This window comes from Otolemur garnettii, unplaced genomic scaffold, assembly GCF_000181295.1.
Source record: "Otolemur garnettii isolate 467f Iridium unplaced genomic scaffold, OtoGar3 scaffold00003, whole genome shotgun sequence".
NCBI lineage: Eukaryota > Metazoa > Chordata > Mammalia > Primates > Galagidae > Otolemur > Otolemur garnettii.
The window spans coordinates 33333691-33348163 of record NW_003852398.1 but is presented as its reverse complement, the minus strand read 5'-3'; the positions used below and the strand labels follow the sequence as shown (position 1 = coordinate 33348163).

The window sequence follows — 14473 nt, the reverse complement described above, 5'->3', positions numbered from 1 at the left end:
AGTGCCCTTAGGATGTGGCTTGATTTATAAATATTTGATTGGCGCACACTTTGCTCAAGAACATTTCCAGTTGTGTTGTGAGCAGTGCCAGTAATCCTGCTCTCCGGTAGCCTCTGACGTGCAAGGGGAGGAGAGGCCTTGTGGGCTGCAGGAGGACGCTGCAGGTCTGGGATGCTTGTCTGCAGATTATTATTCCCTGGTTATTCTGCCAGTTATTAATTCTATGGAGGAATAAGTCATGGTCCGTCTTCACCAGAGAGGAAGCTTCCAGAAAGAGCAGACTCAGACATAGAGCCCTTCCTGCCTTTGCCGGCTTGCTCTGCCCCGGGAGTTAGACAGGGCAGTGCTTGCTGAGCCAGTGCCTGGGCACACTTTGCCTTCATGCCAGGTCTTAGGGGCTCCACCCTAGAGCCTAGTCCCAGAAAAGCAGAGATGAAGAGTCACCCTCACTTCTACGAGCAACTGTGGTGCTCATTAAATGTCACAGACTTGGAAGATCAGCTGATTAGATAAAGAAGACTAAGCAAGCCTGGGAATGATGCTGATGATGATAGATGCTGTTTTCTAAGTACTTATTGTATGCCTGATACTCTGCCAAACACTTTTATAAACATTTTCAAGTTAAATATTCCTACTTTTGTATGAGCTAGGTACATTTATCATTCTCATTTTTAAAATGAGGAAACTGAGGCACCCAGAGGTGAAGTAACTGTCCCAAGGTGACACAGAAATAGTAAACAGGACACTGGGACCCAGGCCTACCTCACCTGAGCCGTATGACAGGCTGTGGGAATCCAACATGTCTATTTAATCCATTTGTGGCAAAACCACTGTTACAGTGTTGGTGTCAGGGGCAGTGGTGGGCAATGGAAAAACCCTTAATCTTGGAAGTAGATGTGGTTGGTGCCAAGCTTTCCTAGTTAGGAGCTGGTCACACCTATGTTCTCAGAGTGATGACAAAATAAACTTACAGGGTTGTAGTTAGGCAGAAATGAAAGAGTCTAGTGTAATGCCTGGCACATATATATGTGTGTGTGTGTGTGTATTATTGAATATATTATTGAATTTGAATTTATCTGCCCCCAATACAATTTGGCTCACCAAATCAGTGTTTACTGGGTATTATACCAAGTGTCAGGCAAATGCCAGACACCAAACTTTCAGTATTAGGCAAGAGACAAAGTCCTTGTCCTCAGGGAGTCCAGTGGGAGACCAGACCATTAAATAATCACACACACAAATGTAGAATTATAATCCCAAGGCGAGCTACATGATAAGTGAGATATTCTCCAAATGCTCTGTGCCTAAAATGGAACTGGCCATCTTGCCCTATACCTGCTCCTCTTCTAGGACCCTCCCTCTATGGTGACACCATTTACCCATCTCTCAGAGCCCAACTCAATCCCAGGAATCAATGGAAACCTCACAAACTGTACCCTGTGGCCCCAGCATCTGCAGCTCCCCCTGGCTAATTTTGCCTGGCGTTGGTAGTATGGGAATGTACCCAGTGTTCACAGACCATATTGATGAAGGCCTATAGCTGTGATATGAGGCATGGTAAGGACACAGACCCAACGCATCTTCCCTACAGACCAGAAATTCCCATCGCTGGAGACATTTTACACAGGTCTCTATGGGAATGGCCTTCAGGCAAGTACCCATTGTGGGTTTATACCACTGTAAGAAAGATTAGGTACTTGGAAACTTATTCTCTTAAAGGAGGGTAGAAGATAAACTTTGAAATTTTCTCCAGGGTAAATTTGGAGACAAAAAGAAGCTGTGAAAAGCAGTTATTTTTGCCTTGTAGAGCTGAAAGGCAAACAGTTCTAGCTTGTGTGATTTATTTAATTAAGCCAATATTTGATTGGCTTTTAGAAATGTTCTTCTTGAAGGAAGTCTTAAAGTGTAACTCTACCTGTCACCACAGTCTCTAGTCATGCTCAAAATAATAATAATAACTGTGCTGAGCACAGTTATCCAGGGAACCTCCTCCCTGCCTGCTCAAGGCTTGTTCTGTTTCTGAATGACCCTTGAAATTCAGAAGGGCCCTGGCAGTACCACTATTGAGCAGAAGAGGGCGACAGAACCGCATTCAGAGAGGGCATCCACCAGTAAGATTCCTCTCACTCGTGGAATCTCAATAGTTTTCAACCTTGTGCAGCTCCCAAAGTCATGTTCTTATTCCTAGTCCACAGAGGGAGAAACTGAGTCTCAGTGAGATTAAAACATTTTACTTAAAGTTGGACAGCTGAAAACACTGGAGACATTTAAGTTTCTAAACAGAAGAGGATGATTGGAAGAGTCATAGGGCCAGGGCTTGAAGCTTCTTTTGCAGGGTACTTTATGTAAAATAGACAGAACGTTAATCGTCCGGTGCTGCTCTAATTAATAAGAGACAGTGCAGGGATGTGGTCTCAAGCCTTCGGATTCTAAATCTAGGCCCCTGCCTCTGCAGAGGGCCTGTGAGTTTTTTATCCAGTTCCCCTTGGCATTGGCAGGTACAGGATTGGCTCTCTGCCCACCCACCTCAGTTACTCTGATTTCTGTCCTCTTAACCCTTGCCCTTAGCTCCATGGTAAGCAAATAATAGGTTAAAACAACAACACAATATTGGAGGGAGGCCTTAAAGTGAAGCCTGAGTCTAGGCACTTGGCCTTGTACTATATAACAAAGGAGACTAGAAGGTCTTCAATATATTCTGTGTTTCCTTATGCTGGTTGCACATCTGCAAAGCTTGATGATCATAGCAGTATTGTGCTGTTACTCTGAGCCAGGTACCATGCCAAGAACTCTCACTATGTTATCTCAATCCTCCCAAGAAAACTGAGGTTTCTTACTTTTTAAGTGAGCAAAATGAGGACAGAAAGGTTAAGTAACTTGCCCAAGTTCACCTGGCAAATACCCCAGCATTACTTGGGTGCAGACGTCCTCGCAAACATTCCTACAGCCTTACTTGGGTGCTGTGCTGCAAGTTGCCTGATATCTTAGGTCAGGGGTCACAGCAGCCTTCAGAAGCTGTCCTAGTGTTACTTTTCAAGTGCATATTAATGATACGACAGGAATGAAGTCATTGCTGTTGGTCCAGAAATTCCAGCCTTGCAGCCTCTTGTTACCCCAGAATTCAAGATTTCCCAGAAGAGCCAGGAGCACATCACCAAGGTTGTCTTTCCTCTGGAACATCAGAGAGCATTCTCCACTGATTTGGAAAATTGGTAAAACTTACTAGAAACACTTAAACACCAGAGAAAATGAAGCTTGTTCCCCTTGTGTTGCTTGGGGCAGATCCCATGAATTGTATGCCATGCCTGGCATCACGGGCCACAATCTAAGTCCATTTATTTGCATTAATATTGCTCATGTATGTTTTTTAATAAACTAAATAGAGTCTTTTTCATGTTATTCTACAACTCATTTTTCACCCAGTATAAGGCATTCATCAGGCTTATTTGAAGACCATCAAAACAAAGCTCCCAAACCTAATTCCACAGCCGCAAACCCCAGTCTTCCTGCTCCTTATCTCCAGGGTTTGTGTGTCCAGTAAGAAGGAAGGAACAATGTCACCTGTAAATGCCAGCATCAGAGGGGAGAGAGTGAGCACCCCCGAAGGGGTCACTTGTGCTTAGAGCCTGCAGCCTCTGGTGCATCATCCATCAGTAATTGAGATCACCTGACCCGTAAACCACCCTGTCAAAGCCAGGCTGCAGAGCCTTACTTAACTTCCTGCCCATCCTCGTCCTTGTCTTCTGATTTCACCCACACTTTATTTGCCTTGATTTGTGGCATGTTTGGCTCTCAAGATTGTTGACCCTCAAAGCAGGGATTGGACCTGCCTCTTGGCGTCTCTGTAACATCTAACACCTCAGTGGTACTCAGGGAATCTCCGATAACATCACCATAGGACCCAGACACCTAATATCAAACCTGTACATCAACACCAGAAGTATTGAAGCAGAAGGAAGAGATGTTTTTGCTTAGATAGGAAGAGTCTTTTCTCCAAAGTCAGACCTCCATTTATCAACCCCAGCTGAGAGCCGCTGCCAGGAAGGCCTGGAAGAGATATTCAGCGTTTGGCTCGAGTCGCTCCTGCTCTCCGGTTTCTATGAGGTCTGGAGAATGACTTTACCCCTCCTGGTTACCACAGCCACGTCTGCATGATATGCAGAGGGAAAGCTGCATAATTTACGATGTGCAAGACCACGATTATGAACTAGGATTTCACAAATCAAGCCCAGTGGAAACCTCACCTGGAGAGCCAGTTAATCTGAAATTGAGCCCCCTTCTCTGTGCGGGCTCACCATCACGCCCACCCGCCTCTTCCCATCATGGAGCAAGCAGCCCCCCAAACAGCCCTGGGGACAGATCTTTCACCAGCTACAGAAACATGGGAAAACATACAGCGATGGAGCACCAGCAGCCGGTTTCATTCAGTCAGCAGAGTCCCTTTAAAAACTTGAAATAGGTCCCCTTTAGGTAAGTGGTAGCCCCCACGGCTCCCTGTTTCACAAACCCTGACCTTTGACACATCTGTAAGTTACCCCCATCTCTGAATGAGTCATGCCCACATAGGACCTTGGAGAAGTGGGTTCCAGTTCTCAGATGTCCTCCTTCCTCCATCCCTGACCAAGGAAGGCACTGGAGAGGTGAGGGGGACCCGCCAGAGAAGGATGCTTACTGTGCTGGTCGCTCCTGTCTTGTGTCCCATCCACGGTGCCATCCGGCAGGATCCTCAGAAAGTGACCCCCGTTGCTACAGTAGAGGAGCTTGGGCTTCTTGTAATTTCCTAGAGGCAGATTAAACTTCTCTGTGAGGGCTGTGAAGGTTGTGATTTCCCCTTCAGCCATGGCTCAGTGGTTGCTGGTTGTGGCACTTTCAAGACTGTAAGAAATTAAACAAACCTGTACAATGTTCTTCTAAGCAAAGGAACTACACATACTTTGAAGATGGGAAATTCAGCTTCAGGGCTCAGGGCTCAGTTAGTAACCACAGACTGCCCAGGTGATGCCCGCAGTAAATGGGCCTGCCAGGAGGCTACTGGTTAAGGAAGGATGGTCTCCGGCATGGGAGGGATTTTCAGGACATTTCTTCCTTCCCAATTGGACAGAGCTTTGAACCAAGCTGTACATTTTTTAGAACTTCAAATGTAATCATTTCACTAGGGAAAAAAAATCATGTTTTGGTCCCTCCTTCTGGTCCACACACATCCTCAAATTAAACACTGAAGTTGCCCTAAAATAACACCTGGGATCTGGCTGAAAGCCACAGACAGTGAGAGGCTGGGAAGGAGGTTCTGCCTTCCACCCTCACGCTGTGCTGACTGGGTGCTGTAAGGTGCGTGTGTGCAGCAGGCAGCACAGATGGCCGGGACATGTGGGGACCTGAGAGCAAAGGTATAGAGACACAGTGGGGATGGTACAGGCATAATATGGAAAGGAAAGAGCCTGGGTTTGCTAGAGGAGCAGGCCTGGATCTAGGGGATAAGGCACTGAGTGGGGTTTTCAAGCACAAACACTGTATCAAAGGAAATCTCAGGAGACGTCATGATGAAGGCTACGCCTGGCGACTGCTTCTTCCCCAGCTTCCCACTTATCCTGTATTACACAGAGAAGGTGGGTCTACCCTTTGCACACAGGCTGTCTTCATCCTCATAGTTTTCTAATATGACACATACTCATCACAACTCAGAAACCACCAAGCTTATATGTTATAAGCCTCTAATGTTGTATGCAGCCACGACATACCAATTTATATTATTAGTGTATAAATGCATCAATTACAACCTTTAAGAATTAAAAAACAAAGCCAGCGGCCATGAGAATTTTAAGAATCTGCTTGTCTCACCATTTAAGGAAGTGCTGGTGACTACAAAAGCTATAAAAAGACAGAGGCCAGAAAGAAACCAGGAAGGGAATGTGGGAACGGCACTTGGTAAGACTGAGTAGTAAGTGTGATCATCAAAGCACGTCAGTTAGCAAGGGGTCTTATAAGAATAGTCACCATCATCATCATTAACATATTCTGGCTACAAGTTAACTCTTTAGCCTCACAAGAGCTCTTTGAAGTGGACACAGATATTATCCTCATTTTTATAAAATGAAACAAAAGACCAGAGATGCAAACGGCCTGGCCAATGTCAACAGCCAGTGAGTAGTGGAGCTAAACCTCACAAGGACTCTATGAAGACAAAGCCCCAGCTTGCCCTTAATCACCATGAAAAGGTTAATTGACTTCACTAATATTGCAGTATTTTTTACTAGAAGTGGGGTTTTTACTCATTGCCTGGCATGTGTATTTAAGCCGTCTGAAATCTGTCATGCTTTTAGTTGTTCATGTATGACCTGAATGTTGGCCGTCTCCACCAATAACTCCACTTTTGTACCAATGCCAAGCTCGAGGCAGGCCCCCACGCAGGCCCTCATGTCCCAGGAGAAGCCCACCCTAGCAGCACTGTGGACTTCACAGAAGACCAGCTAGCCATTCCTTCAGTGGCCTCATACAGCAGCTCCATCCTCAATCAAGGCACCAAGCTTAAAAATGTGTCCTCATGACTTTGGAATTAGGAAGCCTCCATTTGTTTTCTCTGCATTTTAATGTTTCTGGTACACGTCTCTCTTCCTGCAGCCATACTTGCCAGTTACGGCATTGTCCTCAGTTTCAGCTACCGTTAAAGGACCCCTGAAGAGAATTTTGCATGCACCATAAAACTGTATTACAAGTCAGACCATCCCAAACTCTGATCAGTTCTTTTACATAGTGCAATAACAGACAGTGTTATTTATGGTAGTTTCATGGGGAGACCTGCAGGGTTTACCTTGCCCATCACATTGAATTTCCCTCCCAAATCTTCACTTTCTCTTCTAAACCTCTCGCTCTGTGCCCACCTCTGTCTTGATCCTTCTCTCTCCCTTTCTCTGTCTCCCCACTCTCCCCTCTCTCCACCCAGCCTCTTTTCTTCACTCCATCCCCTTCTGGATCCCCTTCCGGTATAAAGCAATTTAGCGCTTCCCAATGTGAATATCTTCACCCATCACCTCCCCGTTAGCCCCCAACCATTACCAGATTCCCTGTCCTTAAAATACAGCTAAGAGATAAATTCTCTTTCATTATTTTTCCCCCAAGCACTTCCTATGTACATAATTTTGAATGAGACAATAATTATATACTAATAGTTACCATTTAACTGTACAAATAGTCATCTGTATGGTTAATGATAAGTGAGCAGAATTTAGTTTCTCATTCTCTCTGGGTTTCCTCCTGTGGAGGTCCCCACTTGCCCCTGGTTATGGGGCAGTGGCATGTTAAGGATGGCCTTTCTTATAGATGAGGCCCAGTGAGGTGTCTTATGTCATTTTCTAAGTGTTGGGCATGGATTTGACTCTGTTCATTGGCATTCTTGCTGCCATTGCATTGGGATGAGGGTGAACAGATATGCCAAAGGCTGATTAAGGTTGGAGTCACCAGCTCTGGCTGAGGACAATACTCATGTTCACGTTCACATGTGTATAAGCCATGAGGCCCGGACTTCACCACTGTGAAGCTCTCACCAGCTAAATGACCTCAGGCAGAGCCCAGCAGATCCTCAGGGGACCCCTCCCTCTGACCACAGTGCAACCTGCTGATAACTCTGCTGTCTACCTGCTCCCCACAGCAAGAGGGACAGCTTTGGGGATGGCTGTACTGATTTCAGATGGCTCCCATAACTGTTCAGCTCAGATCTGTACCTGCAAACATCAGGGAGACATGTTGACTCCTGAAAGTAACCCTGGAATCAACACGCAGCTGATAGGCTGTGGCAGCAGGATTTATGAATCAGCTTAAACATACAACAAATGAAATCCCCTTTTGTATCTGAGAGAAACCCCCTGGGGTCATGAAAAGCCCCTCCCCTTCTTTTTAACTTTACTTACAGTTTTCCTATATTTGATCAGTGGTTGGTCTAAATTTCCTTGCCAATCCACTACTTGTTAAAGGATAGGAATACAGGAAGGATATGAAGTGATAAAACCGTAAGGCAGCAACCTTAGCAGGCCCTTGGGGATTTACACAAATTGCTCTAATAAATGAATCCATTAACTAAGTGAAATCAGGCATTAAGCGTAATGGAAATTTATAAGCTCTGCTTCTCATTACTATTTTCTTTTTATTGGCTGTCAGGGGAGGGGATTATCAGTGTTGTCCTAGGAGACAGAGAAGATCAAGCTCTATGAACTCTATGTCATCATTGTGCACTAAGCCCAGCCCCTGAGGTTTCAGGCACTGGTGAGATTTTAGGAAAGCCAGATGACTTTCTTGATTTGTCAGTGACACCAAAGTGAGGAGAACACCAAGCCTATTGGAACATCTGTGTTAAGGCTGACATACTTGGTCTGGAAGGGAACCTGAACTCTGATACTTGAGCAGGATGTGAAGCATACCCTCTTGCCTGAGAATACAGCCCTCAGTTTTCAATGTGAGGTAGTAAGTGACAACTGCACAGTCGCGGCTATGCCCAGGAGCCTTGGTGAGCCATCAATTCCTTCCGAGATGTTTCCTCTAATGATCCCCACCCTGCCTATCACAAAGAATTGTCTGAAGGATTAAATTGGCACAATATTCAAGTAGCACTTGAAAAGTATAAAAATGTGACCTAACTTGTGGAAGATAATGAGTAGCTAGTTATATTCAACCAGTTAAAGCCTGGTGTGGTCTAAATGGTGATGCTTAATTTAAAATAATTGTTCAATTGGTTTGAAAAATAGTTTTTTATCCTGCCCTCCCCCATGATTTAAGCCACTAATATAGCAGAGAAGATGAAGGGGGCAAAGGTTAGCCATGATTATGGAAGAGAGAATCCTAGAGCATTTCAGGCTCAGGATTCAGTTTATCAGTAGGTTTTGTAGTTATATTTGTGAAGCCTGTTATTTCTAGGACATGTTTGTGCTCAGCTTGGCCCTGGTAACTAAGCTGGAAGGAAAGACTTATGGTCTTAAGAATCAAGGTAAGATAAACACTGACATTTATTCTCTGGTTTTGATTTTAACCCCTATCACTGTTTAAGCAAAGGAGAATGAATGTAAAGGAAGACATTTTGCAAAGTGTATACAGCCACTGGAATTAGGTATATAGGCATCTGCTAAGAAGTTAATTGGGTGCATCCTCAAACCTAGCCTATACAGAACAGAACTCAACTTTGGTTCCAAATAGGCTCCAAGTGCTTTCTCCCTGTCTCTATGATGGCTTCACCAAAAAGCCTTAACTCTTCCTTAGAGACATTAAGTTTAGATTTTTTTAAAGTCAAATACGGATGTTAAATATTAAGGATAACTACTGAAAGAAAATAAATAGAATGTGTTAATTCCAACCAGCAACTAGTAGAGGTAAGGGGGGATGAGGTAGAATAAATAAAACTACTTATCCAAAAGAATCAAGAAAAAGAATATGGATATAAAATTTTAAAAATTGTTCAAAATTAGAATATATCCATCACAATAAATGTAAATGGACTAAATTTCCTAGCTGTTAGATTTTTTAAAAAATCCATCTACACTCTGATGGAAAGAGACACATTTAAAGCATAAAGACACAAGTTAAAAGTAAAAGAGTGGAAATAGGTACTAGATAAATATTAACAAAAACTAAAATTTGCTGTGGCTATATTAATACCAGATAAAATAGGTTTAAAGCAAAAAGAATGATTAAGGATAAAAGGAATCACTGCAATAAAGATAAGTGGAATAATTCAACAGAAAGATATAAAAATTCCAAGTATAGCCTGAAAATTTATAAAACAAAAGTAGACAAATATATAAAGAGAAATTAACAGATACACAATGATGGTGGGAGATTTTAGCACATTTCTATTATAAAGAATAGAGAAAACTCAAAATATTAATAAAAATGTAGAAAATTAAATACATAATTATCAAGCTTTATTGAATAAATGTATAAAGAACCCTATACCCAACAACCAAGTGAACACCATTCTTATCAAGGATACATGGAACATTTACAAAAGTTGGCTGTAAACCTAGATCACAAGGCAAGACTCAACCCAAATAGAAGAATTTGTTTTATTCAGTCTATTCTTTGAGTAGAATAGAAATCACTCCCACCAGCCAGTTGGTGACAGTGCCTTTCAATTTTAGTTTTTGAATATCTCCTAACACCAGCCTCTCTACTTCATTGTCACTGCAGCTGCCTTAGCATAGACTCAACAGCTTCTCTCACGTGGGGTGCTTTAGCAGGCAGCACTGGTCTCTCTCCTCTGGCACAGTCTTTTTCCAGTCTACTTTTAATCTTTCTACAAGTGACCATCCTAACTCATAAATCTGATCCCCTTCTGAAGATCTTTGACAGGGTCAGAGCTTCCCTACTGCCTTCAGGATAACCCCAGACTCTTGCCACGACCTCTGAGGCTTTTATCATTTGGTTCCTGCCTAACCCCATTGCCAATTCTCTTATTGGCCTCTTATTGAAGTCCTCCCACACCCTCACATTCATCCAGACCTTAACCCTAATACTTTCCTCTTGCCAATAGCAGTCTCTCTCTTCCTTTTCTCTGCCTTTCTTCCACTGTGGCCTGGCTAAGTCATACTCACCCTTCACATATTTAGCTCAGCTCACTCCTCCTCCAGATAGCCTTACTTGGACACATCCCCCAACCCTTGTCTCCCTACTCTACCTCCACACCTTACACATGGGTTTGGATTAATTGATTCCCCTGTGCTCCCAGAGTAGCCCTTCCTTTACTTCATCACAGCATGGGGTGTGATTGCCATCTATATTCCCTGCTTAACTCTTCTAGAGTTTCTTCTTGCTCTGGGACAGAGACCAAAGCCTTGACATGGCTTTTAGGACTCCACTGGGGCCATCCTATGCCTCTTCCTTTGCCTCCTCTCCCACCACACTCTCTCCCAACTGGCCCACCATTTCTGTGAAATCACTAGGACCTTTGCCCATGCTGTGTGCTCTATCTGGAACACCATCCTCTCCTTCTCTCTGCCCCACTCACCTGGTTATCTTCTAATTTTTCTTAATTCAAATGTCAATTCCTAAAGAAAGCCTTTCCTGGCTTCCCTTAACTGGGTCAGGTTCCTCCTCTTCTCACAGGACCATTTAACATTTGCTTCAGTTTTTAATTACACATTCATCCCATTCATTCTTGTGATTATTTAATTGATGTCTCTTTTCATGGATCTGTTTTGCTCACCATGGTATCCCAGTGCCTGGTAAGATGCCTGGCATCTAATGGACTCTTGATAAATATTTGTTGAATGAGCAAATGAATATAATTTAACTGTGTTTACTAGACTGAATCTTTCATTAGTCTCTGAGACATAGGGACAGAAACTATGCCTTTTCTTTCTATATCCAGCCCTGAGCCAATACCTGTGATTTGGTGTTCTGCACATTCTTGTTGATTGAAGGGCCAGTCCCTTCTCAGGAGCCTTTAGTGGAAACATCTTATCAGGAGACCTAATTAGCAAATGGTGTCCTAGATGTTGATGAAGAAGCTAAGCCAGGAATCTAAGTGTTGTTGTGCCGATATCATAACAAGGTTTGAGGGAGGCACATCTCACGTGTGCATGTGAACCCTTAGTTATCACACTTATGAGCTACAGAAGGACCATGTTGAAGTATATTTTGACTGAGTTCAAAGTAAACTGGAATATCCTACCCTTGGTTAAAAGCAGACCCAAACCCAGTTCCCATATAGTAGCAAATACTTTTTTACTTCTTCCAAGGAAATACGATAGAAATTAAGGATCTCAGAGAGGAAGGGATAAGATCCTTTGGTATTAAGTCTGACATCCTTATCTGACAAAAATAAATAAAAAAGATTTATAAAGCCTAGAAAAAATTTTCAGGTTTTGTTACATAGCATTTCTGGCAGGGTATGTCAGGCTGGCCAGGACCCACCTCACACACCCTGTTGAAGGAAAGTTCGGCTGAAGAAAGGGAGGCAATGCATGCTTTCCCCTGTCCATGCCCCTACTCCACGCCTGACAATGCATGCTTTCTCCTGTCCGTGCCCCTACTCCACGCCTGACAGTGCATGCTTTCTCCTGTCTGTGCCCCTACTCCATGCCTGACAATGCATGCTTTCTCCTGTCCGTGCCCCTACTCCACGCCTGAAGATCTGTACCTGACTGGTCTGGGCGAGGGTAGCAGCATGCTGCCCCCACACCAGTTCTACTCCATGAGCTGAGATCCCTTCTTCCACACTTGGCAGCAAGCTGTAGACTTGACTATGGGATGGACTTGACAATGGTGTGTAGGAGACAGCTCCCACAAATTCTTGAAAGCCAATTATTAAATAGGAATTTTGCTGGTTGATTGTTAAACTAGTCACGGTATGAAATCAGCCATGGTGAGAATATTTTTACCACAGATATTGGCTAATGCTGTAAATTAAGGCTTTTAAATTTTTCTTTCTTTTATTTCTCTTCTGATAGCTGGTTCACGGCATCCTATAAGACTTGGGTTTGAATTCTAGTTGGACACTCATGAGCAAATTACTCATTCTCTCATAGCCTCCGTTTTCTTACTTGCAAATGGGGCTCCATAACAGTGGCTCCTACACAGAGTCACGGTAAGTATTAAATGATAACACATAAAGAGTACTAAGCCCAGCGTTCAATAGATGTCAGCTGGATTGCCATCATCTCTTTACCCTGCTGTTAATTTTCCTAATCATCTGTGCCAGTGATTTAGGACTGAACAGATTTGACTTTTAACATTTAGTAATATGTTAGCAATATTTGAAAAATGCCATTTTCTAAGTGATAGGTTAGAAATTTTCATTGTCACTTATGTGCAATAAATCTCTCCTCTCCTTTGCTGAGATGCTGAAGATGATATGCTGGTGACAAGTTCTCAGTATATTTCACAAGTCTTACTGTCCATGATGATGGAGAACTCATGGGTATAATAGTCTTTCTCTCTTTTTTCTTTCTTTCTTTTTTTAATTGAATGGTAACTATATACATTAATGCATTTCTGGGGTACAGTGTGGTGTTTTCACATACAATTTGAAACATTTCATCAAACTGGTTAACATAGCCTTCATGTCATTTACCTAGTTATTGTGCAAAACGTTCATATTCTACTCTTAGAAAGGTTCACTTGTACCCTTGTAAGATAAACCACAGAAGTGATCCCTCCAATCCCTCTCCCTCCACCCATTCCCCCCTCCCCTCTAGTCTTTCTTTCTTGCTCTTTACTTTAGAATCCTTCTAATCCTAAAAAATCCCCAAGTCACTGAGAATAAACTGTTCCCGGGTTTCCAGAATCAAACATTATTTGAGGGAAATCACAATGTCTCACTCTTGATGTCAGCAACTTCTTACTCAGTGCCTGCCATGGGCAGAATGCTGCAAATGTCCTAGGAAATTTAAAATGGAAAAGAAAGGGATGAAAAGAAAAGCTGAAATCCCTAATTCACAGTTCTGAAATCCAAAACGCTCTGAAAACTAAAGTTCTCTTATAACTCAGATTGTGACAAAATCTGGCCCAAACTATCCTAAAACTTAAGGTCTTTGTCCCCCTTTGTGTTAATATTTATGCAGGCTGGTATAGAATTACTATTGTATTTGATGCTAGGGTACTGTTGCAGACCCCACTGGAATTGTTCCATAATATTTGATATATGTGCTATACTGTCTTTTTAAAGGCCCCCAAATTCTGAATTCTGAAATACATCTAGACCAAAGCTTTTCAAATAAGGGATTAAGGACTGGCAGTAGAAATCACTTTTTGCCTTTGAGTTTACAAGCTAGCCCTACCAGTCTCATTGAGCCATGTTTCAGATGAGAAGGGTGTAGATGCTGGGACCCAGTGTCATGGCAGGAAGTGGGGGCTGTTAATCTGGTCGGGCCGAATCCCTGAGTAGCCGGATCCCAGCCTCAGCTCACACAGCCCTTAATGAAGAGTAGGGAAATATAAGAGACAGGCACAAGCATCCCCAAGGATCTTCTCCAGTGCCCTTTACTTCTCCCTTTGATTCTGGATTATTTTTTGCTCTGCTGTCTGGTTTATCCACTCACAAAACACTTCCCTGCCATAGAGCTTCCCTCACTTAGAGGTCAGGATTTTTTTTTTTTTAAATGCTTAAAGAAAATAGCATCCACTTCAAGAGGCAAAACAGACTGCTCCCTGGTGCATCAGTGTACTCTGCTGGCCCCAATTCTGTCTGAACTTTAATGCTACATCCTGGTCCAGAGCATTCTGCAGGCTCTGGGCCATCCCAGAGACCTGTACACATCTTGAACGGAAATATCCTTCCTGCAGACTGATGCATTAAAGCCCCAGGGCTTCGAGCCCAGTGCAAAGTGATTCTGCAGGGGCTCTGACAGCCCTCCACCCCTTCCTTTAACCTTCTCTCACTGATGTGTCTCCAAAAATCTTTTGAATCTGTTGTGCAAGTTACAATTTCCAGAACCAGCCCAGCAAGGACATTCCTTTCTCCAAGTCAGCCAGCCTTCCCGCTCATAGGAAG

General features: G+C 43.2%; 1 protein-coding gene and 1 non-coding gene across 4 annotated transcripts in view; both read right to left on the bottom strand.

Moving 5' to 3' along the window:
- Window positions 1-14473, bottom strand: part of FGF1 (fibroblast growth factor 1) — a 93484-nt gene that overhangs the window by 12853 nt on the left and 66158 nt on the right. For all 3 annotated transcript variants that reach the window (XM_023515676.1, XM_023515680.1, XM_023515679.1), the window contains one exon: window positions 4673-4875. In XM_023515676.1, coding sequence (XP_023371444.1) covers window positions 4673-4841 — 169 coding nt within the window. In that variant the 5' untranslated portion in view covers window positions 4842-4875. The remainder of the gene's footprint in view (window positions 1-4672; window positions 4876-14473) is intronic.
- LOC111727232 lies at window positions 11500-11603 on the bottom strand. Its single transcript, XR_002774833.1, has one exon. It is a non-coding gene; the product is annotated as a small nucleolar RNA U13 (small nucleolar RNA).